The sequence below is a fragment of the Pongo abelii genome, chromosome 6, assembly GCF_028885655.2.
Source record: "Pongo abelii isolate AG06213 chromosome 6, NHGRI_mPonAbe1-v2.0_pri, whole genome shotgun sequence".
Classification (NCBI taxonomy): domain Eukaryota; kingdom Metazoa; phylum Chordata; class Mammalia; order Primates; family Hominidae; genus Pongo; species Pongo abelii.
In genome coordinates this window covers 137,171,901-137,196,847 of record NC_071991.2, presented here as the reverse complement: position 1 = coordinate 137,196,847, position 24,947 = coordinate 137,171,901, and the positions used below count along the sequence as shown (strand labels likewise).

General features: G+C 44.6%; 1 protein-coding gene and 1 long non-coding RNA gene across 5 annotated transcripts in view; one reads left to right on the top strand and one right to left on the bottom strand.

Annotated features, from left to right (window-relative positions):
- Positions 1-216: 216 nt before the first annotated feature.
- LOC129060685 (uncharacterized) lies at positions 217-23,773 on the bottom strand. Its single transcript, XR_008527602.2, has 3 exons — positions 19,286-23,773; positions 9,011-9,099; positions 217-1,247 (listed from the first exon to the last, which is right to left on the bottom strand). It is a non-coding gene; the product is annotated as an uncharacterized LOC129060685 (long non-coding RNA).
- Positions 18,721-24,947, top strand: part of HIPK2 (homeodomain interacting protein kinase 2) — a 233,639-nt gene continuing 227,412 nt past the window's right edge. For 3 of the 4 annotated variants that reach the window (XM_024249427.3, XM_024249423.3, XM_024249422.3), the window contains exon 1: positions 18,721-18,922. In XM_024249427.3, coding sequence (XP_024105195.1) covers positions 18,904-18,922 — 19 coding nt within the window. In that variant the 5' untranslated portion in view covers positions 18,721-18,903. The remainder of the gene's footprint in view (positions 18,923-24,947) is intronic. The other variant, XM_024249426.3, reaches the window with a different exon arrangement.

Below are 24,947 nucleotides of genomic sequence, written 5' to 3'. Positions count from 1 at the left end.
GCCCCTCACTCTAAAGATGACACAGGAATGTAAAGAGTTGGTGAGAGTTGGGAGATTTGTTTGGGATAGGAAATGTTGGCAGAATAGGCCATCTTACAAGGTACTTTCTAGCCAACCAGCTGAGTCACTACACGGTGAAGTTAGTTTATAGTCTTTGTGAAGATGGATGGAATAACAAGACTTTGCAATGCTTCATTGCAACAATTCAGCCACTTTAATAACCAAACAAGATGTTACTATGTGAGGATCAATGCAGGGCCAATGTCTAACACTGTGGCCAAACCCCTGCCTGACCCAAGAATGACCAATGCAAGCAGAGGCACAGGGGAGAAGTAACCCGGTCAGCCACACAAGTGTGTTCTTTCCGAGTTGAACACACAACACTGAATCTGGACCCACTGCTCCCTAAAATGATTTTCTGTGGCTCCAAATTATCATTCTGCTCCAGGTAGTTATGGCTCTTCCTCAAAGCTTCTGTGAAAAATACAAAAACAGACAAAGAAGAAAGAACTCTTAATGGCAGCGAGGTCTAGGTAGGCCTTCTTTCTATTTATGTGTAAAACTCATTAATTATATTTTAATGGATTTTCTTCATGTTGAAACGTGTACATTAAATGTGGAGCCTTTCATTGACATTAGAATTGGCTGAGTCTCTATCATGAGAGCATATCTTACCAATTCTGTTAGTTCATTTAAAAATGGACATTGTGTCGACATGTCAAGCAGCAAGTTTAACTGAGCTTAACAATGATGGATACAATTTTCAAAAAGTTAAAATACATGCATTGTATTAAGGCATTGCCTCTTCTTTATCTCAATGGTCATTAGAGGCTGCAGCCAAAATCGGAAACTACTCTTCTTTTTTTAGATTAATAGACTTTATTTTTTAAGAGCTGTTATACATTTTCAGAAAAATGAGCAGAAAACAGCATTTCCGTATAACCCTGGCCCTCCTTCCAGTTTCCTCTGTCATTAACATCTTACATTAATGTGGTACATTTATGACAATCAATGAGCCAATATTGATACGTTATCATTAACTCAGGACCATAGTTTACATCAAGGTTCACTCTTTGTGTTATGCATTCTATGAGTTTTGACAAATTTAATGACATGCATCCACCATTGCAGTACCAGACAGGATAGTTTCACTGGCCTGAAAATCATCTGTGCTCCACGTGTTCATCTCCTCTGTCTCCCCCAGATCCTGGGAAACCACTGTCTTCTTCATGTCTCCATAGTCTTGCCTATGCCAGAATACCATAGTTGGAATCATACAGTATGCAGCCTTTTTGGATTGGCTTGTTTCACAGTGCAGTATGCATTTAAGGCCCCTCCATGTCTTTCTGTGGCTTGATAGCTTACTTTTATCACTGAATGCTATGCCATTGCATAGATGAACCCTAGTTGGTTTATTCATTCATTTTCCATTAAATACCGCTATGTGCTCTACATTTAACCAAGTTCTATGAGGATGCCAAAAAATTCTACAACAGCTTTCTCCTCAAGGTTAGTCTAATTATGAAGATATATATTAGGCAAAATGATATAAAAGTATATTTTAAGACATTGAAGTATACGGTTCGTTCTAAACAAATGTGATCTAGAAAAGCAATGTTTTCAGGGGAACATGATCCCCTGAGATCAGACTCATATTTTTTGTGTATATGTGTCCAGGGTCCAAGGCATTCATCACATTCTTAAGGTGATATAGTATGTCCCCCACGAAATTAAGAACTACTGCCGAGATGAAGAGGGGTGCAAATGATCATCAGTTGCATTTGTAACTGGAGAAGAGCTCATGAGGGAGGTAGGGCTTGGCCTGAAAACAGAAGGGTGGTACTAGGGCCTGGTTAGGTAGGCAGAGGAGCGGACAGCACCAGGAGAGGTGTGAAAGGGAGGCGGGGCGGTGAAACAGCGAGGAGGAACAGGTCTACTTTGAGTTAAGAAAGGGAGAAGACAGAAGATTGGCTAGAAAAGGGAAGTTCTTCAAAGTCCAGAAGATATCTACACTGGGATTATAAAGCACAAAATATCTTGTTCATCCCATATAGAAAGTGTTGGCCGGGTGTGGTGGCTGATGCCTGTAATACCAGCACTTTGGGAGGCCAAGGTGGGTGGATCGCTTGAGGTCAGGAGTTTGAGACCAGCCTGGCCAACATGGTGAAACCTCATCTCTACTGAAAATACAAAAATTAGCCAGCATGGTGGTGCATGCCTGTAATCCTAGCTACTTGGGAGTTGAGGTAGGAGAATTGCTTAAACCCGGGAGGCAGAGGTTGCAGTGAGCCGAGATCATGCCACTGCACTCCAGCCTGGGCAACAGAGTGAGGCTCCATCTCAAATAAGCAGACCAAAAAAAAAAAAAATTGCAAGTGTCTTGTGCCAACTGTTAGCAGACACACATACATGCACGTGCACCATACACACACCCATACAAGCATTAAGATGCATTTTCTTTAAGAAATGCAGCCTTCTCATTCTCTTTGCCACTTCTTTGTAGAAGAAATCCCCCATAAAAGGGCTTTGGATTAAAAAGTCAGTATGAAACCATGAACCCTGATGAGGAAAGAGAAGACAGGAGAGAGAGGTAAGAAGGAATGATTACTTTCTACTAAGTCAGATTGGTCTCAACACTTGGCTCTGAAAAGCTTGGCTTATTTTCACTCTGAATCATGAATGAGAAAATGCTCTACAAACTGTAAAGCACTTTGTAAATGTTCTCATTATTATGCTATTCCATCTCATATGAAATATGTTTCCTTTTCCTCTCTGCTTTTCTAAATCAAATCCATCCCTAAATGCCTGGCTCAAAATGTAAGCTTTCTTTGACTATTTCAGCAGACTGTGATCTTCCCATCCCCTAAAAGTCCATCAAATTTATAACAAGAGTCTTTCATTTGGCCCCAGCATCACAAACTACACTCCCTTGTTTGTTTTTTCTGGGTCTCTGTGTTGCCTTTTAGTACAAAGGTGTTCACTGTTGTTTGCCACTCACTAAAACGGTGTTTGGCACAGAGTAGGTGTTCAATAAATACTTTTTTTTTTTTAATGGAGTCTCACTCAGTCATCCAGGCTAGAGTGCAGTGGTGGATCTTGGCTCACTGCAACCTCCACCTCCCAGCTTCAAGTGATTCTTCTGGCTTGGCCTCTTCAGTAGCTGGGACAAAAAGAGTGCGCCACCATGTCCAGCTAAATTTTTTTGTACTTTTAGTAGAGACAGGGTTTCACTATGTTGGCCAGGCTGGTCTTGAACTCCTGACCTCAAGTGCTCTGCCCACCACAGCCTTCCCCAAAGTGCTGGGATTACAGGTGTGACCCACTGCACCTGGCCCAATAAATACTTTTTAAATTGTATTAATGACACAGGATTTCTAGAGATATGTTTTGTAATATTTTTAGTTTATGCCATTCCCATAGTAGATAACCATTCAATTACATATCTAAAAACTGGTGACCTGGTCTGAACATTTTGTCTATTTAGCCATGAATCAGTCAGGCTGCAGACAAACAGCCACATGACCCTTCTTCGCACCAAGCATTCTTATTGCTCTTCTTTTCCTTTACCATCTTGCTTTGTTTCCTATTGATGTTCTCTTACCTGGGCCTCAAATGATACTTATGACTTTAAAAGTGCATTTTCCAGGATATCTCTTTTGGAGGACACGGGTGAAAGTATACCCTTCTTTCCTCCCTCATTCATCCTTTGTAGTAGGGTTGACTTGGAAGTCTAGGACCCAATGAAGAGCAAACTCAGTCTCCTATGAGTAAAACAGACAGGGAGTCTGATTCCTGTCCCTGCCCACATCCCTGCAGATAAAGAGGACTGGCTATTTGTCCAACTGTGCTTCATTCAGTCCCTCAAGAATAACCACCTGTATTCCCATCACTGTGTTCTATATCTGTTTGTTTTGTTTTCATTGTCAATAAACTGTATCTAGATGCTGGGTGAAGTTCCACAGAATAATTTGACTTAAAAGGCAAACCTCTGGGACCTGCAGAGAGAATAAAGACAAGTAGGTAGGTGATAATGCAGGCCAGTAAACAAACCACCAAGCTGACCATGGGTGAAGCTGGCTGGCTCTCCTCGGAAGGGGTGGATATTGGATGAATCTCTGTAAAGCCAGGAGTCCAGGTCTTAGCCTTGTGGTTTTGGTAACTCTATTTTACCAGTTTACTCAAGAGTGATCAGGATCTGATGAGCTGATCTATTCGTACAAAACCCCAGACTGGCTTTATCTTTCCCAAATCAGAATATCAATATATTAATTTAGAATGAGAAGTATATCCTTTTAGGACAGGAATATTCAGGTTCAGGGCACTTATGTGCATGATATGATATGCACGAAACTGATAAATTAAAGTTTTAATGTGGAGATAATTTGCTAAACATGGAATCAGTCTTAAGGTGTGCTTTCCATGGGATATAGCATACCCTGGAACACACACAAGCTCTGCTCCACTTCAAAAAATATCTTCCCACAGGAAAAAAATATTACAGTGTGGAGATGCACAAACACATTCTTCTTCACTTCTTTTTTCTAAATTTCACAAAAACTACCATCCATACTTTAAAATTATACCTAAAAATTTAATTCCAAAGTAAGTACGAGATCACTGCAAGAAATGAAGAAAAAAAAACCATTCCAAAGATATGTAAAGAAAAAGTTAATAATTTCATGTCTCTGCCACTGCCTCCATACCCAACTCTGTGATAATAGATGTGCAGGGTCTGGGGTATACAGCCGCCTGCACCTTTCACTAGGATTATGCAAAGACATGCAGTATAGTTAGGGATTTTCACATTTCTTTTTATAAATATTACACAACACAACATACTCTGAAACTTACTCCTCTCACGAATATATCACGGACACTTCCCCTTGGCCAATGGGTATAACTCAGACATTATTTTTAGTAGCTGCATCATATGTGATCATTTCCCAGCCTGCCTGTGGTTAGAGGTAGCCATGTCACTGAGTTGTGGCCCATAGAGTGTAAAGGGAACCAGCACTCCACACCTAGGCCTGTCCTGTAAAAATCTCCCGTGGGGGTATCCTCCATTCTCTCCTTCTATCTGCCAGCTGGAAGCGAAGGCCTCTGAGGCTCCCACTCACAGGTAGGGGAAGCCTAGTCCCTGAATTACCATGTGGAAGGCCACTCGTTAAACCCCTATGCTGACTGTTGTCAGAATGAGAAATAAACTTTCATTGTGTTAGGCTACTGTTAGCATTTATCTGTCACTGCAACTTGTGTTACCTAACTGAGGCAATGGCTTCCACTATGTTAGTGTTTCTGGGTTCTTTTTTGTGGATAATCAGATATAAGATCCAAAACCTAAGCCCAGGCACAGTGGTTCATGTCTGTAATCCCAGCGCTTTGGGAGGCCAAGTCAGGAGGATGGCTTGGGCTCAGGAGTTTGAGACCAGCACGGACAACATGGTGAAACCCCATCTCTACAAAAACATACAAAAATTAGCTGGTGGTGGGTGCCTGTAGTCCCAGCTACTCGGGAGGCTGAGGTGGCAGGATTGCTTAAGCCTGGGAGGCAGAGGTTGCAGTGAACCAAGATCGTGCCACTGCACTCCAGCTTGGGTGACAGAGTGAGACCCTGTCTCAGAAAAATAAAAATAAAAATCCAAAACCTGTATCAGTCAATCCTGCAGTCACTTATTACACATTCCCCTAATATCTATTAATTCATACAAATGTAATATGGAGTCCTAAGCCATCTATCTTATCCATCAGAATGAATTCATAGGTGCAAGAAAAACATGGTCTGCCATTCCACTTTTTGCTTATTACTATGTACATTCATTTAGTTTGATCACAATGCAAGCTTGATTTCTTTTCTCTAAGAGTTTAAGGAGCCATTTTTCTTTTTGACCACTCTCCTTTTGTCAACTGTCCTTGACTAATCACTGAAACGATATAGGTTTTGTTGTTTTGACAGAAATGAAAAAACTTTCTAAATAATTATTTCAGTTTTTCTTGCTTTAAAGGTAGAATAAAGGGTGAATAGACAACTGTTGGGAAAGTGAAAGAAATGGGAATTTTAAAAAATTCGCCAGACTTGGATTGTTCTAGTTTTCAAAAATCATATAATGCATTTAGTAGTAATAGCCATAGTAGGAAGAGCAGTTTGAATGTTTCAACATGAAACCCAAGAGATCCTCATGGTCCCCACTTGCATTTTAAACTAATGCTCTATCAGCTTTATGGCTGAGGCAAATATTTAGTAAGCCTCAGATTGTGCTGCAGCAGTTTGAGATAGAATGATTGCCACATGGTCACAGGTATGTGTGATAAAGGGAAACTGTTCTATGTATAATGTATGGAAAAGAGGAAATAACGGAACATGGAAACAGATGACTTGGTATTTTGTCCTTGGGCCTAACTAATGATGTTGCTCAGATTCCATAGTTAGGGCTCAGTGTGAGTTGGTGACGGCATGACCTAGGACTCCATGTGCAGACCTAAAAACACTCTAGAAGAAAATATGTTTAGGCCGGGTGCAGTGGCTCACGCCTATAATCCCAGCACTTTGGGAGGCCGAGGCAGGGAAAGAACACTTGAGGCCAGGAGTTGAAGACCAGCCTGGCCAACATGGCAAAACCCCATCTCTAGTAAAAATGCAAAAATTAGCCAGGTGTGGTGGCAGGCACATGTGGTCCCAGCTACTCGGGAGGCTGAGGCAGGAGAATCACTTGAACCCAGGAGGCAGAAGTTGCAGTGAGCTGAGATTGTGCCATTGCACTCCAGCCTGGGCAACAGAGACTCCAACTCAAAAAAAAAAAAAAAAAAATGCTTACAGGATACAGTGATTTGAGGCCATACTAAAAAGAACATCAGATCCTAGCCGTTGGGTCAGATATTTCACTAATAAAAAGATTAAAGGCCAGGTGAGATAGTTCGCACCTGTAATCTCAGCACTTTGGGAGACTGAGGTGGGAGGATTGCTTGGGCCCAGGAGTCCTAGACCAGCCTGGGCAACACAGAGAGACCATGTCTCTACAAAAAAGTTTTAAAACTTAGCCAGCCATGGTGGTGCATGCCTGTAGTCCCAGCTACTTGGGGGGCTGAGGCAGGAGGACTGATTGAGCCTGGGAGGTTGAGGCGGCAATGAATTGTGATTATGCCACTGCAACTGCACTCCAGCCTGGGCAACAGAGCAAGACCCTGTGGAGAGAGAGAGAGAGAGAGAGAGAGAGAGAGAGAGAGAGAGAGAGATTAAACATATTAAAGGTATAAGCATTTTCTACAACTTCTCAAATTATTATGAAAAAGGCAAAAAGTGAATATGTATGTCTGGTGGGGGTGCTAAACAAAGTAAGAATGACACCCCATCACACTAAGGACCTCCATTTACCAGATTGGTGGGTGTCACCCATACAGAATTGGAGAAAGGGTTATATTCTGCTTTTGCTAACGATTTATAAGGTGGGCACTTTACACTCAAAATCTTATAGCCCTTATTTCCAGCCCTTCTTTCATTCTACCAACTTGGCCTCCTACTCAAAAATATTCAGTGCTTCTCCATTGCTTTTGGAAATAGCTGTAAATACTTCTGCTGGGCACTAAAGGCCCTCCCCAGTCCAGGCCCGATCTGTCTAAGCATATTTTGTATTAACTGTTGTCTAACACCTGGCCCCAGTCTGGGGCAGGCCATCCCTAGGGCACGGCCATTCCATGTGCCATGTCCATTTTTCATTCCCAGCCCTAAGCCTTTCCTCTTCTCCTCCACACATCCAATCCCAATGGTGCCATGGGCAGAACTCAGTGTCTCCAAGTCCACCTCCACATAGCAGTCTGGCTCCCTCCAAAGTACAAGAGAATTGGCTGGTGGGCGGTTTGATGGGTGCAGCTGCATGGTGCCCCACATTCAGAAGGACCATGGGCCTGGCTCCTCTGTCTAGACTCAGATGCTGGTGCATTCTGGACTTACTCATGTAACAAGTATTTATTGAGCCTCAAGTAAGTGCCAGGCACTGTTCTAGACACTTGGAATATATCAGTGAACAAAACAGACAATGACTTTGTGAAACTTACATTCTAATAGAAAGAATGAGACCATAAAAATGAACTTTAAAAATAAGTAAATAATAAATGATGTTAGAAGAGAATAAATACTATGCAGATATAGCAGAATAAGATAAGAGCAGAGATTCTTATCCTGGAGTTCCAGACTTAGAGCAGCTTCATGGATAGAATTCAGGGGATCTGTGAACTTGGATAGGGGGAAAATGGCACATTTATTTTCATTAATCTTAAACCTTCAAACCTGACTGTAGGCTACCAACCTCAGAAGCCACAGCAATACCTATAACTTTGTTACCAATTGAAATCACAGATATTTTGTACCAGATTGACAATTGTTGCAGATTTCTTGAACTGTTGTTTACATTCATCACTACTTTGTAGCTATCCGATCTGTGGTTAAATCTTGTTATTTAACGTATCAATAAAGAAACACATTTAGTAACTGTTTCTCAAAATTGTATCAATAAAGAAATACACATTTAGTAACTGTATCTCAATATAATTAGCTTCTTTTGTAGTCTTATGTGTTTTTATTCAATACATTTAAAAACATTATTCTGAGAGGGCAATCCCAGGCTTCACCAGACTGCAGAAGAAATCCAGGGGAAAAAGAAAAAAGGTTAAGAACACCAGGTAAGGGAAAATAGGGTGCAGTAGAGGACAGCGTGGGTAGAGGGGCAAGTTGCAATATTAAATAGGGTGATCAGGTTAGGTTTCATGCCTAATGCCCTTTGGACCTGAGTTTCTACAGCTTGCTCTCCTTGGCCATCCCAGTCATTGCCCTGGCTTTACCCAACCCTCAGACTCAGGAACCCGGTGGTGCCATCTTGTTAGTCACCACTCTCCCAGCTGCCCACCATCTTCCCCTCTCTGTCTATTAAACACAGGACTTAATATCCAGAAGTTTGTAATGAATGTAATAATGTCAATAGAGCCCAAAGAAATTCAAGGATATTTTTAAAAATCTTACCTGTTGTTGTTCTGCCTTCTATTTAAACATCCAACTCAACCAGACAAACTAGCTCACATCAGCCAGGCAGTCCAGGCAGTATATGTCTCCTAAAGAAAAGATAAGCAAAACAAATCAGCAGCTTCTGAAAGTTGATGAAGTGTACCACCTAGGGCAAGTGGAATGCAAGCTGAAGATATTGCCATATTCCAAAAGAAACTCTTTAAAAATTCAAATTCATCTCATACATACAAACGAAAATCCTCAGAATTCTATGACAAAAGATTCTTTGTTTTTTTCTTAACTTACACTTTGAAGCTGTTGAATTATTTTTAAAAGATCTATACACAGACTGTGATAAAACACATAAGGAAATCACAAAACTAAATTCTTCCTTAAAATAACTAAGATGCTATTAGCTGTAGGTAATGGGATCCTTGCTAAAGGTGTCTTCATAAAGACAGCTCTCCTCTCAGTAAGGCTGGAGGTCAGTGGTTCCAAGGCCAGTTTACTTCCTTACTTGCAAGATGTCATTCTAATTGATCCCACCTAAAGCATCCCATCCTACTAGGATATGGCTGAAGAAGAGGGAAAGGAAATGGACCACCTCTTCCCATGGAACACACCTTTATGAGAAAGGAGACGCTTTCTCAGAAGTCTCCAAGTTTTACCTTTTATCTCATTGGGCCACATGACCACCACTGGAAATGTGACTGATTTGCTGCGACTGATTTAGACCAATCATAATTTACTTTCTTGGGCAGGTACATTACTGCCTAAATAAAATCAGAGTTCTACAACTGAGGAAGAAGGCACCAGAGATAGGCAGCAGGCAACCACATGTGTCTTCCACATAGAGTGAAAATCTTCAGGATTATATGAAAAAAAAAAAAAAAGAAAGAAAGAAAGAAAGAAAGAAAGGAAAAAGAACCCTAGGCTTAAAAAATAAAATTAAGCTTTGAAGTTGTTGGAAGTAAAAGGTCTATCTGTGAAACTTTTCACTAAAAAACAGGTAATCCCAAAACTAAATTCTTCCTTGAATTCTGTCACTTAATTATTATATTCCCAGAACTGTTCAAAGCTGTCTAGAAGTATATCCTTTCTCATGGATTCAATACAGATTTATTAAGTGTCTCCTTCATATCTGACACTACGGTGTTTTGTTGCCTTGTATAGTTTATCTTCCCCTTCCTTCACATGAATAATTTCTACTGATGAGGTAGACATTATTATCTCACTCTATAGATGAGAAAACTGAGGTGTAGAGAAATGAACTCATTTCCCTTATCATCATCAAGTTAAAAGTTATGGACCTAATTTTCCTGATGGTCAGTCCCTCTTTCATTGCTCCCATAGAGGGAAATGTGAGACATTAAAACAAAACAAAACAAAAAACCTTTAATACTAGATAGGAAAAAAATGAATGCAGCAGAAACAGACCTAAAATATGCTTTGGGGAGAATAAAGGATAAATTACCTCTGGGGATGTGGGCTGGGGAATAGGAAAGGCTTCATGAAGGAAATAGCATGTGAACTGGGTCTTAAAGGATGGGGAAGACGTGGAGTTCAGGACACTCTGGGCAGACAGGCTGGCATGTACAAAGACAAAGATGTGCAGCTATTGCTTAGGATGCATGAGACGCAAGAGTGGGAAACGAGATTGGGAAGGGAATTTTGGGCAGATCATGATGGGATTTAGGTGTCAGGTTAAGGTGATGAAGGTTATTGTGCAGTAATATGGTGACTCTGAACATCTCTGAGCAATGGTATGCAGTGTGCAGGAAGACAATGTTGTCAACAATCAGTTATGTGAATTAAAGAAGAGGGAGAGACTGGAGTCAGGGACACTTGTTAAAAAAAAAATAGCACAGCAGTCCAAGGAGGAGGTAGAGATAGGCTGAATCAGGTACTGGCAGTAGAAATGAAGAGGAATGGAAGAATGTGAAAAGCTATCACACAAACAACAACAACAACAACAACGAAACAATGAGTCCTGGCAGTTGACCAGCAGTGGCTGGAGCTGAAGGACTAGGAGGTGGTTATTGTTTACCAGAAGCAGGTTTGGGAGGAGATGAGTTCCATTTGGTAGAGGTGTCTGGAAAGCAGGTGGAAATGTGGGACAAAAGCCAAGGAGACTATGTCAATTCAAATACCAGCCTCAGAGATCTAGAGATGAGCTTGCCAAGAGAACAAGCAGAAAGGGAACAGAAGAGAGCTTAGATCCAGTCCATCAAGAAACAGGGTGAAGGGAGAAGGACATGGCCCCTAAATGATCAGGTCTCTCTCTTCTTAGTTCCCTCCTTTAGCCTCTTAGCCTCTCCCTCCACACCTGTAGTTATGGAACTGCTTTGTGTAAATGTATCCCCTAGGGAGTAAATTCAAAATGCAGATTTCCGGGTGCCACCCCCAGAGATTCCTGAGTCAGCGGGTTTTGGGTTCTGCCTGAGGAGTCTGAATCCTTAGAAAGCCCCTTCAATGCAGGCAGCCCAGGGACCACACTTTGAGAAATGCTGCCATGTAACCTCTCCCTGTGTGATCTCACCTCCTTCTATGGATCAGCCACCCATTATATACTTACTGATGACTCAAAACAATCTCTATCTCCTATTAAAAACCCTTGGCTGAGCTCCAGTCCTGTACACCCACCTGGCAACTGAGCATCCCTATCTGAATATCTCATAGGTACTTTAGACTCAACATGTTCAAAATTGAATTCATTTTTCCCCACACCTGTTGCATTCAGAATAAAGTACAAGTTCTTCAGCTTGGCATACAATCTCCAGCGTCATTCTTGACCACTGTCTCGGCCTTGCTTTGCATGTTTAGCAATATTATAATTTCTTACATATCCTGGACATTCATACCTTTCTGTCCTATTTACTGTCACCTGCCAGAACTCACAGTGCCGGGCACAGACGTGCCACCTCCCCCACCCCAAACACACTCCTTGCCATTTGTCCCTCTGTACTATCTTTTGACCATGTGCATCCTTTTTACTGCTGCACTCATTATATTGTATCATGCTCCTTGCTTGGTGGTTTTTCTTTGAACTTGAGCTCCTTGAAAGCCAGGGCTACGGCTTATTCCCTTTTATACTCCCAGGTCCTGCTGCAGAATCTAGCACATAGTAAGCTGTAGCTGAACATTTGAAGAATTGATTTTCTCAGGAAAAAAAGAAAGAAAGGAAGAAAGAAAGGAAGGAAGGAAGAGAGAGAGAAAGAACAAAAGAAAAACAGAAAGAAAGAAAGAAAGAAAGAAAGGAAGGAAGAAAGAAAGAAAGAAAGAAAGAAAGAAAGAAAGAAAGAAAGAAAGAAAGAAAGGAGGGAGGGAGGGAGGGAGGGAAGGGGGAAGGAAGGAAGGAAGGAAGGCAGTCAGGCAGGAAGGCAGGCTAGGAGTATTGAAAACAAAAACAAAAACCGAAACAAGCATGTGAAGGGAGGAAGGACTAGGAATACTGGGAAAAAGACAAAAAACAAAAAACTAAATAAGCATGTGAAGGATGTGAAGGGAGGGGAGTGATTCAAGAAGAGTGAGGTGATTAACAGTGTCAAACTAACTCATGTTTCCTTAGAGATCAAGCAGGGGAGGGGCTGAGAAAGAGCATGCGATTTGGCATCTAAGAAGCCCTGGCAACCTCAAAGCAAAGAGTCAGTCCTAACTGCCCTCTGCCCTGACAGTCAAGCCCCTCTAGGGGTTGCCACATAGGAGCAAGCTCTTTCATGTCAGTGGGAGGAAACCTTAGAATTGAAACTTCACACTGTACAGAAATGCACAGGTCCACTGATTCATGGCTGAGGTAGGCTTAACAGGACCTGCAGGCTTTTAAAAGAGCTCTCCTCAGTCTACCTTTATTTCTGCCTCCACCTCAAGCTTCTTTCTGCACCATTTCTACCTAGTCTGTCCAATTTCAGCCTGGACTGCAGGTCAGGGAAACCAAGCTATTACCTACCTCCCATAATCACAGAAATTTCTCTGCAGGGTTGGGTTACTTCTCTGACCTGCTTCTCATGTGCAAATCCATCCTAATCTGCCATTCCCGCAACCTCCAACAAAATTGCCCTACCTTGTGTGCATCTACATTACAGCTTCTTTTCATTCATAGGCTGATAGGCTGATTGCATTTTTTTTTTTTTTTTTTTTTTTGCCGTATTTCCTTTCTGCTGAATGCTCTTATGGCATCGCTTTGCTTTTCCTGCACCCCTGTTCAGGTGTCTGATCATTTTTCTTCTAAGAGCAGAAGCAGAAAATGAATGATGTTTCCCTATTCCCCTGATTTTGCCAGTGTAATTTCTCCAAGACTGCCATTTCCACAGTCAGATTCCCTTCACCCTGCCAAGCCTCACTCTCCCCTTTGCCCTTAAAGCCACGGCTCTGTTATTCCTCATTTGAATGAAATGTCTACTCTTTTAAATTCTCTGTGAGTGTAATGTCTTGTTACTGAAGCTTTCAGTTAAAGAGTTTTGTTATTAAACACTACTCTGTTACAAATTGCATCATTGAAACCGATCAAAGGTTTAAAGCAGAAAGACAAGGTAATTTCTTAAGAATAATCCAAACAAAAATAGGTCTCTATTATGACTTGTTAAGAAACAGAATTAAAAGAAAAAGAGAGGAAGAAGAAATAAAGAACGTGTGGAAAAGATAGAGAGATACAGAGAAAAAGAAAATTAGACACACAGTCAGAAAGAGAGGAAAATAGAGATAGAGCAAGAGACCAAAAGAGAGGTGTGATATCAAAAGACAGAACTTGAGATAGTGACCTACCTCCCTCAGGCACAGCCTCGAGAGATAGACCACAGGCTCAGACATGGAAAATAAAGAGCTGTCAGGAAAATAAGAGCAACATACACCAAATGAGAATAAGATACAAGCCACCCAGACATCATGCTAAGAATACCCTGAGAGAAACAGAGACATACACACCTAAATGCATACACCAAAAAGAGGGTTATCTCTATCCTGTGGCCTTGAAGATATCGTGATGTTGTGCAGTTTCACAACTATAGGCATACATGAAAAAAAAAAAAAGACCTTTCATTCCATGTCCTGTAAGCAAAATGAACTTGAAATGAGGTCAAACCTCCCCCATGTTCACTCTACCAACTCCTGAGAAAGATGTGACTTGCACCATTTTGTAGAAAGGCAAATTAAGGAGAGATCACTGGTATAAATGGTTACTAAATCCTTTCCAGTTTTCTTGCCTTTATTATTGTTCTTCAATGCACCCTGAAGTTAAATGGTATTTTGGCAACCTAGAGTTCCATGTACTGTTAAAAAAAAAAGTGATTTTTTAAATGATTGATTAAACTCCTTAGAACACTGACTGCTAATGTGCTTATTAAATAAATAAAATACAATGCACACTATCTCTAGCCAAATGGGACAGCTCCCAGACCCCTCTCATTGTCTCAGGCCCATGACTGGCAATGCCCTCTCTGCTTGGAGCAATCTCTGGTGCTCTTTTCTGGTACCTCCTTAGCCCTCCCCATCCTTCTACCATCTCCACCCATAAAACAGGACATATATTCAGGTGGAATTTAAGAAACCTGTATTTCCCTCCAAACTAGTTTCACCAAAGTCACTAATGCAACTCTTGTTGCTAAATCCAATTGATGCCTTTCTGCCTCTTTTTTTTTTTTTTTTTTTTTTGAGATGGAATTTAGCTCTTGTTGCCCAGGCTAGAGTGCAATGGCACTAACTCGGCTCACTGCAACCTCCACCTCCTGGGTTCAAGCGATTCTCCTATCTCAGCCTCCCAAGTAGCTGGGATTGCAGGCGCCCACCACCACATCCGGCTAATTTTTTGTGTTTTTAGTAGAGACGGAGTTTCATCATGTTGGCCAGGCTGGTCTCGAACTCTTCAGGTGATCTGCCTGCCTTGGCCTCCCAAAGTGCTGGGATTACAGGCGTGAGCCACAGCACCCAGCTGCTTTGCTGCTTTCATCTGATGTGGGCCTCTCAATAGCATGTAGCACTGTTAACCTCGCTGGGATGTTGAGGAATCCCCCTGTGCTGGCTGTCCTCCAACTTCTCTGCCCTCTTGTCCATGGGGAGCTCTTTTTCCTCTTCCCATGTCTCAAATACTGGTACTCCCCAGATTCTGTTGCAGATCCTCTCTCCTCCCAGCTCCCATGCTCTCCTTCAGTGACATTTCACTGTTAGGTTTATACCTTGCTGCCACTTGACTGCAGTCACCGGAAGGAAAGGAGACAATTAGTATACTCAGTCTGCCAATTCATGAAAGAAAATCTAAGCTCATTTCAAGAATATTTTTCCGTTATATCATACCAACTTCGCTAGCTCAATTGAATGCATGTTTTGCATCTCATGGATACAGATTCAGTCATGGTGGTCTGAAGAGAAGGTGGGCCTCTATCTGTATGGCTCCATCTTGTTCCCCTTTCATGGGACTCTATTTCCTTGCCCAAGATGGTTCCCTTCTTACGGGGAGGAGACTACCTGTAAATGTTTTCGGTTGACACAAGTGATATTCATTTTAAGACTGCCTAGAATCACTCACTGCTAGACAGCAGCTGGGATGGACTTAGAGGCAGTTACTGAACACTGGTCAGTGCTGAATTCAGGGGCAGTCCTATAAAGCAGGGCCTTGCTCCAAGATGCTGCCAATCCAGTTTTGAGCACAGGGAACCTATACAGAAGACAAGAGTCAGCCATCTAGGGTGCAGGTATGCTGTGGACAACAGAGTGTGAGCAATAGGCAGGAAATGTTCTGTGAGCCTAAGGGAAGATGAGACAAAAGTCAGTGGGGCTGGTCAGAGGGAGGAGTTAGAATAACAATAACTTTTATTGAACCCCTACTATGTGTCTGCCCTCTATACAAAACTCTCTCTCTAATCTAACCCAGCCTTAGAGGCTGTGATGAGGACTATATGAAATGCCTTTTATCAAGTTTTTAGTGTTGTGCTGGACACAAGGGAGCATGCATCAAATTGCCCCTCTCATCCATTCAACAAATATGTGTACAGTACTCACCATGCGTTAGGCAATGCACAGTTACTGGACATACAATCCAAAGCAAGAAAAACATGGTTTCTGTCCTTACTGAGGTTACGGTCTAGAGATGCCTTGTCCAAAATGGTAGCCACTAACCACCCATGGCTATTAAAATTAAAAATTCAGTTTCTCAGTCATACTAGCCACATTTCATGTGCTCCACAGACATAAGTAGCTACACTGCCATTATGGCAGCAAGTTCTAATGGCCAGCACTAGAAAGGGGCAGAGAGACATGCATGTAGGGTATGTATGTAACAGGGAGTTACATACCTGTGTGGTGAAGGCTATGATAGAGATTTACAGATGCAAAAGGAGAACATTACTATTGTTCTCCTTCTCATAATCAAAATACAGACACTGAGGCTCAGAGAAGTTAAGCAATTTGACCAAGATCACATAGTTAAGTGGAAGAGCTAGGATTTGAACCTAGGTCTGACTTACTCCCATGCTATCTCAGGCTGTTTTGTGGAGGAGGTGAGCCAGCCACAGGTAGAATCTGGTTAAAGAGAGAAGATGGAGAAGGCACCCCTCTGGGAAAGTGGGTGGGAAAGTGACAGCTTGGGCAAAGGCACAACGACAGAGATGGGTGAAGCTGGCAGTGGGCTACAAGTAAACCAGTTTGGCTAGAGAAGCAGTGACTTGCTGAACCCATGTCCTTAGAAAGCTAAGTCAGGACTTGCCTGCCTTGATGAAAAGCCAAGGCACTAGAAAACTCAGCCCCACCTGCAGAGGTTGAGTCCTTAGAGGATGTTAGCCAGGAGCATGGCATGGCCAGAACCACGTATTATGAAGATGGCAGTATTTAGGATGACCTGGGCCAAGACTAAAGTTAAAGATTGCAGGGAGGATAGAAGGGAAAGAGATAAATGACCGGTGTGGAGCAAAGAACACTAGAGTGGGAGCCACGAGACCTATTCCTAAGCTTCAATACTGTGTGACACTGGGCAACAGATTTTACTTCTCTGGACTCCATTTCTTCAACTCTAAAAGGGCAGGGCTGGCCCAGATGACCTCTGAGGTCCCTTTTAGCAACAGTAGTCTAGAATTCTGCAAATGTGAATGGCATTAGGTTAAGAGAAGGAGTAGGAAGCGTAGCATTGATTATGGGAGCAAGGAAGACCGCAGAGTACAAGATCACACAGAGGAAGGGGTCGTGATGTGCCACTAAAAAAGTGTGAAAGGGCTTGCCCTTTTTTGGGGGGGAATGGAGGATGGGAATGGAGGATGGAGACCGGAAAGGATAAGAAGTAGTGAGAACATCACGAGGTTGTTTTTAAGAAAGTTATACAGTGTTAGAGATCATTATTTTACACAGATAGCTTTTCAACTTTTTTAAACCCACGATTCACAGTCGGAAATAAAATTGACATCATGGTCCAGTACACTTGTCCAGTACCTATAATCGAAACAAAAGGTTTATGAAACAATAGTTGCCCTTACTAAGGGCAATGGACTCTAATATTTTCTATTGGATTCCATTTCATTCTTTTTGAAAGCTGGTTGCCTTCCGCTGCATTTATTTTATGATCTATTACTGTGTCACGACGCACAGTTTTAAAAACAGTGCCTAAGAGGAGACTCAACAAGTCTTCCTAAGTTGGAGGGGATGGCAGGGCACCCTATCCCAAGCATCCGGGAAGCAGCTGGAGAAGCAAACCTGGAGAGGCTTCGGGCTGGGGAGAGTTTGGAGAGTGTTTAGCGGAAGCCCTGATAGGAGAGAGCGCTGAGAAAAGCGAGGACCCAGACAGTTGTGAGCTCCCATTCAAGTGATGGAGTGGGGACCCTCGGGACAGCGTAGACGCGAGGAGAAGACCAGGGTGGCGCGGAAGCCAGACTCCGGCAGGAACCCAGCGACCACCCCGGGGGCTGCATTTCCGCGGAGTGCACGGCAGGGCTTCGGTGCCTCTGACCTCGTGTGGCTTTCCGAAGCTCCTCCACTCGCCCGCCCTCCTCGGGAGCACGGCGCGCGCCCACTCCTTCATTCATTCATTCCACTCCTACCTCCGCGAGCGCCAACGGGCTGTGAGATGGGCGAGCCACTTTGCCAGCCTGGGGCTCTCTTTCGGGTCGGTTCCCTCCCCGCCAGCACACGCGCGCACCCTCGCACCTGGGCACACACACGCGCGCGCGCGTACACACACACACACACACACACACACACACACACACACACACACACACACACACACAAAGTTCTGGGGGACCCTCTGCAGACCGGCTCGGCTGCGCTGGGCTCGGAGCCGTGCGCCCGCCGGGTCCAGGCCGGCCCTCTCACCCACTACCCGGCGCCCGCCCCTCGCCCAGTCCCCCCGCGCCGCGCTGCAGCCCCTCCCGGCGCGGTCCCCTCCGGCCGCCGGCGCGGCTCTGCCCTTCGGCTCGGCCTTCCCCGCCTCGCATCCGTGCCATCGGCGCTCGATTGCGCGCGGACTCCCTGTGGCTCTCCCGGCCCCGCGCCCCGCCCCCGCCCGCCGCCCCCCTCCGCCAGCAACTTTTGCGGAGCCCCCGCGCCCAGCCATGCTGAGCTGAGCCCCGCCGGCCCTGGCCGCGCGCTGCCCCCGGCTCCCGCCCCTCCGCGGACCCGCTCGGGGGCCGCGGCCGCTCGGCGCCTCGGCCTCGGCCGCTCCGCCCGCCCGGCCGCCCCGAGCCCCGAGCCCCGAGCCCCCCGCGCCGGGCCCGGGCGGCAGCGGCGGCGGCGGCGGCGGCGGCGGCGGCGGCGCGCCCGGCCCCCTCCCCCGGCGCCGGCCACGGGAGGCGGTGATGCGGGCGCGGGCGGCCTCGGCTGCGCCGAGAGCGGAGACACAGGCTCAAGATGGCAGATTCCGACTGAGGCTGGGGGGGCCGAGCTCGCGCGCCGCTTTCCCGTCCCCGTTGCCATGAACCGCGGACACCCCGGCCCGGATGGCCCCCGTGTACGAAGGTAAGGGGCGCCCGGCCCCGCCGACCCCGCGCCCGCCGCCCTCCGCGGCCCCCGCAGCTTTGTTCTGCCCGCGGCCCCGCGCCCGCAGCCCCCGGCGCCCGCCCCAGCCCCCACCCGGGGCCCGAGGGGGCCGCGACCCCCTCCCTCGCCGGAAGATGACCGGGACCCGGCGCCGGCGGGGTCCTGCTTCCAGGGCGGGGAGAGGGGCCGGGGGCGCCGGAGGGGAGGGGGCGTGTGCGAGGGTGGGCGGCTGCCCGGGGAGGGCAGGGACGCCGGGGAAGGCGGACCGGTGACTGTGCTTTTTATTTATTTGCGATAAATGAAGGTGATGCGGCTCAGCTTCCACCGCCCCCCCCACATTACCTTTCGGAGCACCTCCTTTCCACTTCGCTCTCCGCCCCGCGCCCCTTCCCATTTCTTTCCGCGCCCACCCCACGCTCCTTTATTCTCCGCGAGCCTCCGATTTTGGGGGGGCTGTGGAATCGGAATGCACGGGGCTAGGTGGGGAGAGAGGAGAGAGATGAAAAGTCCATGTCAGAGCCAGGCAGAACAATGAAATAGGCGAAAATCTCCCCGCATTAGCGTGTGGAAGGGGACGTGGACTTTGGGTTTTCCAGCCGGGGGAGCGGCGGAGACGTTTTTCTGGCTCGGTCTGGGTCGACCTGTGTTGTGCACCTTCACCTGGCGTTGGGGTATTTTTTTCCCATTTGACTGCCTTTAGCAAGAAAGAAAAGAACGCAAGGCAGAGAAGCAGTCAGTAGATCTGCCTCGCACACTGTCTTTCGTTTCTCTTCAGTCCGTTCTGTCAGCTTCCAGCCAGAAAGCAACCTAGAATCAACTAAGTTTTTACACTTCCATGTGTTTTTGTGTGCTTGTAGTAGGAGAAATTTTAAACCCAAGTGTGTCTGATTTTTCAGTCGTTTCATCGTGTAAATGTTTGTCTCATGAAATCATTGAAATCGCAGCCTTCACATACTTTTAGCGTGGGTCCCCCTGGCTTTCTTTCGGTTTTGTTCAGATATTCTGTGGATGAAATCGCAAATGAGAGGGGACAGGGTTTGTGTGGCACAGAGGAGGGCACGAGGGGGGAATGTAATCCTCCTGTAAATCCGGAGAACAGTTGTGGCCAGTGAAACAGGGAAGGCATTAATAGTTTTATCTCTGTTATAAGAGGCTGATTAAAAAAAAAAAAAAACTTATCTGAAAAGAAAATCTGTTATTAGTTTCAGAGCTCCAAATGAATTAGGTTTCTGGCCGGAATAAAGTTACCAGTCAGGCCCTGGATAACAAGGCTGTAAATAACCTATAGACTGTAAATATTTTTTTTCAGACTCTCTTAGAAACAAAGGGGCTGTTTAGAAGGCAACAGAGAGATGTTATTCCAGGGGCTTTCCTCTTTGATTCTGAGGAACACAAGGTCCATTTAACCATTCGACAAAACAAAACGAAATTTCTGATCACTCCACCACGCAGAATAGAACATGCCGGTGGACATGTGAACATGCGGGAGAACCCATGTCGGGCGTTCATTGTTCATCTGCGTCTACAGGAGGGGGCTACAGTCAATGCTCCCACTGTCTAGAGTGTTAAAATGAAACAATTTTCTCTTTATTAAGTACCTCCTTGAGACTCCCTCTGCTGGACACTCCCGGTGAGTTGAGAGAAGGAACTTGGCATTGAATTCAGAACTATAGTAAACGGCTGGTTTCCCTGTTACTAGGGACCGGGTATGTGAGTTGGGGTGTATTTTGTCAACTTTGTGGAAAGCCATCTTAGGAACTGCACTGTTCTCCTCCTGCTCCTTTCATTCTAAATCCATATGGAATGTAGGCCATGCCCCCGAGGCTGAGACTTGGCTCTCCCAGTTCCTGCTACATCGCTCTTCCAGTTCCTTACACCAGATAAAGAACTGCAGGTGTGTAGGGTGTTACGGTTTAAGAATAATCATGGATCTGAAAAGTCTCATGAACTGTTTTTATTTGCCAGCCTTCCTTCCCTGTCTCAGGTGACCTCCGTGGTGGCCTCTTTCAGCTCTCGGTTTCCCTCCATCTTGTCCATGTGCCCTCTTCATTGTTCCTGCGCTGTGCACCCTTTTATTCCGGATGTTTCTCTGTGCATCTTTATAATTATTTTTCTAATCTTTCTCCCCATCCCACCTCAACTAGCCCACATCAGTCTGCCAAAAGCCCAGGCCTGGGTGTTTTTGAAAGAGATTGTTGAACATGCTCTAAAACAGACAGGTGACTTCTAGAATCAAGGATTAGGTTGCTAGGACCCGCATTCACTCACTGTGATGAGTGTACCAAGACTCTGATGACCTCCTTTCTCCCGCCGTGGTGACATCCGCTGGGTTCAGGAAACCTGATTTTTCCCCTATCTCAGTCAGAGCACATGGACTGCCTGTGTGCATGCTAAACGAGCAGAGCTTTTCCTGTAGATTTCTATAAGAAGAGGGATTCCTCGTGGGTTTTGAGCTCCTAAAGAGTGTGCATGATTCTTCTCAGGAAAAGTATAACGACACGAGGGGGAATTGTTTCAATGGGGTGTTGCTGCACCAAGTTGGAATACCAGGTGAAGGCCCAGATGCATTAATGGAGCGTTCTGAACCACCAGAGATTTAGACAGAAATGCTGTTTTTGAAACAAGGGGTATTTGATAATACCAATTAATGGGTGGCAAAGAGAATCAGTCTTCCAGGGCTTGCTTGAAGGATAGGTTTATAAATAGCATGTTAGTTTTTGGTGGTTTGGAACTGAACTTCTTATAAAAAGGTTTATTTTCTTTAGAAGGTTAAACATTTGCCTTATGATTGTATTTCCATCAACTTGCTTGGCAAGGCTTTTCAATATCTAGTGCAAAGGCCAACCACCAAGGTCTCTATTGTGGGTTCTGAATGAGAGGAGCCTAAATTCCAAGTTATTTATGTTTTCCTCTCCCTGAGATATGCTGTGTTGATTACTATTGGCTTATGTAAAGGAACACTTCACAGACTTCCAAAAACTGTCTGCTGCATTTCATCATCAGATGGACCTGAAGATGCCTATCTACCAAGCTGTCTACCAAGAAATGAGATTCTGAATCATCTTGGGTTAGCAGAGTTTGATGATATATGCCCTAAAATATCTGTTCCTGTGTTTAGGTTTTATACTTTAAAAATGAGTAAGTATAAATATTGCTTTTCTTCTCGCCACATTTGAGTAGTGAGTAAGGTGCCTTAATTTTATCCTTGATTTCAGACAATGTGCTATGATACTTGAATCAGAGAAACCTGAGTTTGAATCTAGTGATATGACTTTGGGCTTTATTGGACTGTGCAGGAACTCCATTAGAAACTAGTGCACGTAAAGTCCCTGGCTGTAGTAGGCATCTTCTCAGTGTGTGTTAAATCCCTCTATCTTCTGAGATGCTTACAGGCATGATGACTCCAGGGAAAGAATAACCCACAAATAGTTTAGAAAACCAATAATAGCAACATTTCAATTATTAATCTCCTGCGATTCCCTTTTCAGTTTGGGCACCAGCAACAATAAACCCCCTATAGCCATGGAAGAAAGAACCTTCTTTTTACCCCCTCTGTGACCTTTCCAGATTCTTTATTTGCATTGAGCTTCTGCTGGTTTCAGGTGGAGAATTTCTCTTCTATAGTGGCACTTTCTGTGCTACTTGAAAAATGTGGAAATAAACTGCTGGGGCAGAGTTTCAGGGGCTGAAGCTGTGCCTCTTGGAAAGTATCCCCAAGTATGAAAGATAACCTTTGCCGTTAACCAAGATCCATTCCTAAACAAGGCAGCAGGCTGGGCAAGGGAGCACCCAGAGGTGGTTCACCAAGGGCCTCCTCCAAGGGGAGGCTCCTCGCCCACCACAAGCCAGGGTCTGCCTCACCGTGCATTAAACATCATTTTCCTACAAAAGACAATTTGGTGCTTTCTGTAAGTTACAGGAGCTCAGATTCTTTGTATTTTATGTTTTATATTTTTCATCTCTCTCTCTCTCCCTTCCTCCCAGAGAGACCAGTCTTGGGGAACCACCTTTGAGGTTTGTATGGAGCAAAGTAGTGATGATCAAGAGGGTGTGATATGTGAGCATTTCTTATTGTTCTCTGAACATGTAATTCGCCCGCGCTTTCTGGTAGTCTTATTGATGACAATTCAAGGACTTCGGGTTGGTATCAAAGACGGGCTTCAGAATAATGGCAGCAGACTTTATATAACCACTGATGGGATGTGAACTTGAAAGGCCCAAACTCGCAAGAGTTCCATTTCATATGGCAATTCCCTTTTGGGGGAAAAAAGAAAAGCAAAGCCTAGAGTATAGGAAGATCTTTATTTTTCCTCTAAAAGAAACCCAGATGCTTGAGGGTCACGGTGATCACTGTGACTTAGGCCATGTTGACTTTGTGCTGTGCACCGCCCTGCACCCTTCACCCATGTGAACTCACGTGTTCCACCACTTGACAGACGAGGGCCTATCTTTAATGCATTCATTCAGCAAACATTTATGCGGGACCTGCTATGTGTCAGGCCCTGTGGCAGGTTCTGGGTTTGTCGAAATGACAAAATCTTAATCCCTGTCCTCGACTTTCCAGGGTGGGGGAAGTGAAAGAAGCATAGACTCACTAGACCATGGGTCTGATTCAAGATGGAATTTTTTCTTCTCCTTTTTTTTTTTAGTGGCAGTTCATACTTCTGACATGCCTATGTTTTCTTCAGCTAGAACGGGAAGACTTGGCTAGGCACAGTGGCTCACACCTGTAATCCCAGCACTTTGGGAGGCCGAGGCGGGTGGATCAGGAGTTCGAGACCAACCTGGCCAACATGGTGAAACCCCATATCTACTAAAAATACAAAAAAAAAAAAATTAGTTGGGCGTGGTGGTGGGTGCCTGTAATCCCAGCTACTTGGGAGGCTGAGGCAGGAGAATTGCTTGAACCCAGGAGGCGGAGGTTGCAGTGAGCTGAGATTGTGCCATTGCATTCCAGCCTGGGCAATGGAGCGACAGTCTTTTTCAATAACTAAATAAAGAGTGGGAAGACCCCATTTTCCTATTCTCTCTTGAAGTATTTTCTTTACGTGGATTCAAAAAAGTGTTTCTGAGTATAGAAAATACTCATTACAAGCTTTCTTAGAAATGTCCATAAATATTACTGTCTCTAACTTGCAGAAGATCCTGTCTTCCTCTATTTGTTACTTAAATTTTATACCCTTGCCAATGCAAATACGTTTCTTATTTGCACAAGTTCTCAGAGATTTTCGTTTGCGATATTTGGTGTGTCGTCGGCTCTGTTGCGAGTGGACTCTTGCATCATATGTGGCTGTTGGAGAATTGATTCCCAGCCTTTTTGCCTGGCTGAGACCTTGTATTCCAGGTAGTTGTGTGGCACTTGGTGGTGGGGATATAGATTGGGTGGTCACTCCAAAGCATTCAGTGGCTACTTACCCAGAGCAGATCATTCCAGGAATTATGGAAAAAGAAAAGCCTGGCCTAGCTTCAGGGGCATAGAGCCCCAGAGCAGAAGACCTTGACAGAGATATAGTTCACCCCCGTCTTCAGGAAGATGAATGTCCATGACTTGAAATTGTCAGTTCATTATTTATTTATTTATTTTTTCCAGGAAAGGGCAGTTGGAACTCCCTGAGTGACCAATTCCAGTATTCTATTAACCTGATTGTCAAGAAATTCCTGGGCCTGGCTGAAATCTCGCCTGCTGTCATTCAAACTTGTTTTCTTTTACTCAATTCCTTTCTCTAAAACCTTTCATATACTTAAAGATAATAACTGGGTCTCTTTAGCTTTTTCCTCACAGAGCCTGTTTTGTGTCACTGAAAGCATCTCCTCTCTCTCCTCTGAACTCTCTCTAGTTTCTCCCTATTTAAAAAAATGGTGGCAGTTAAAACTGAATACAGCTCTTTAATAATGTTCTCATTAGTACCGCGTATAAGAGAAAAACGACTTCAGGGTTCTTGCATCATCGTGAACCCCTGGAGGGCAGGAACCATGTCTGATTCATCTTTGTATCCCCTACAAT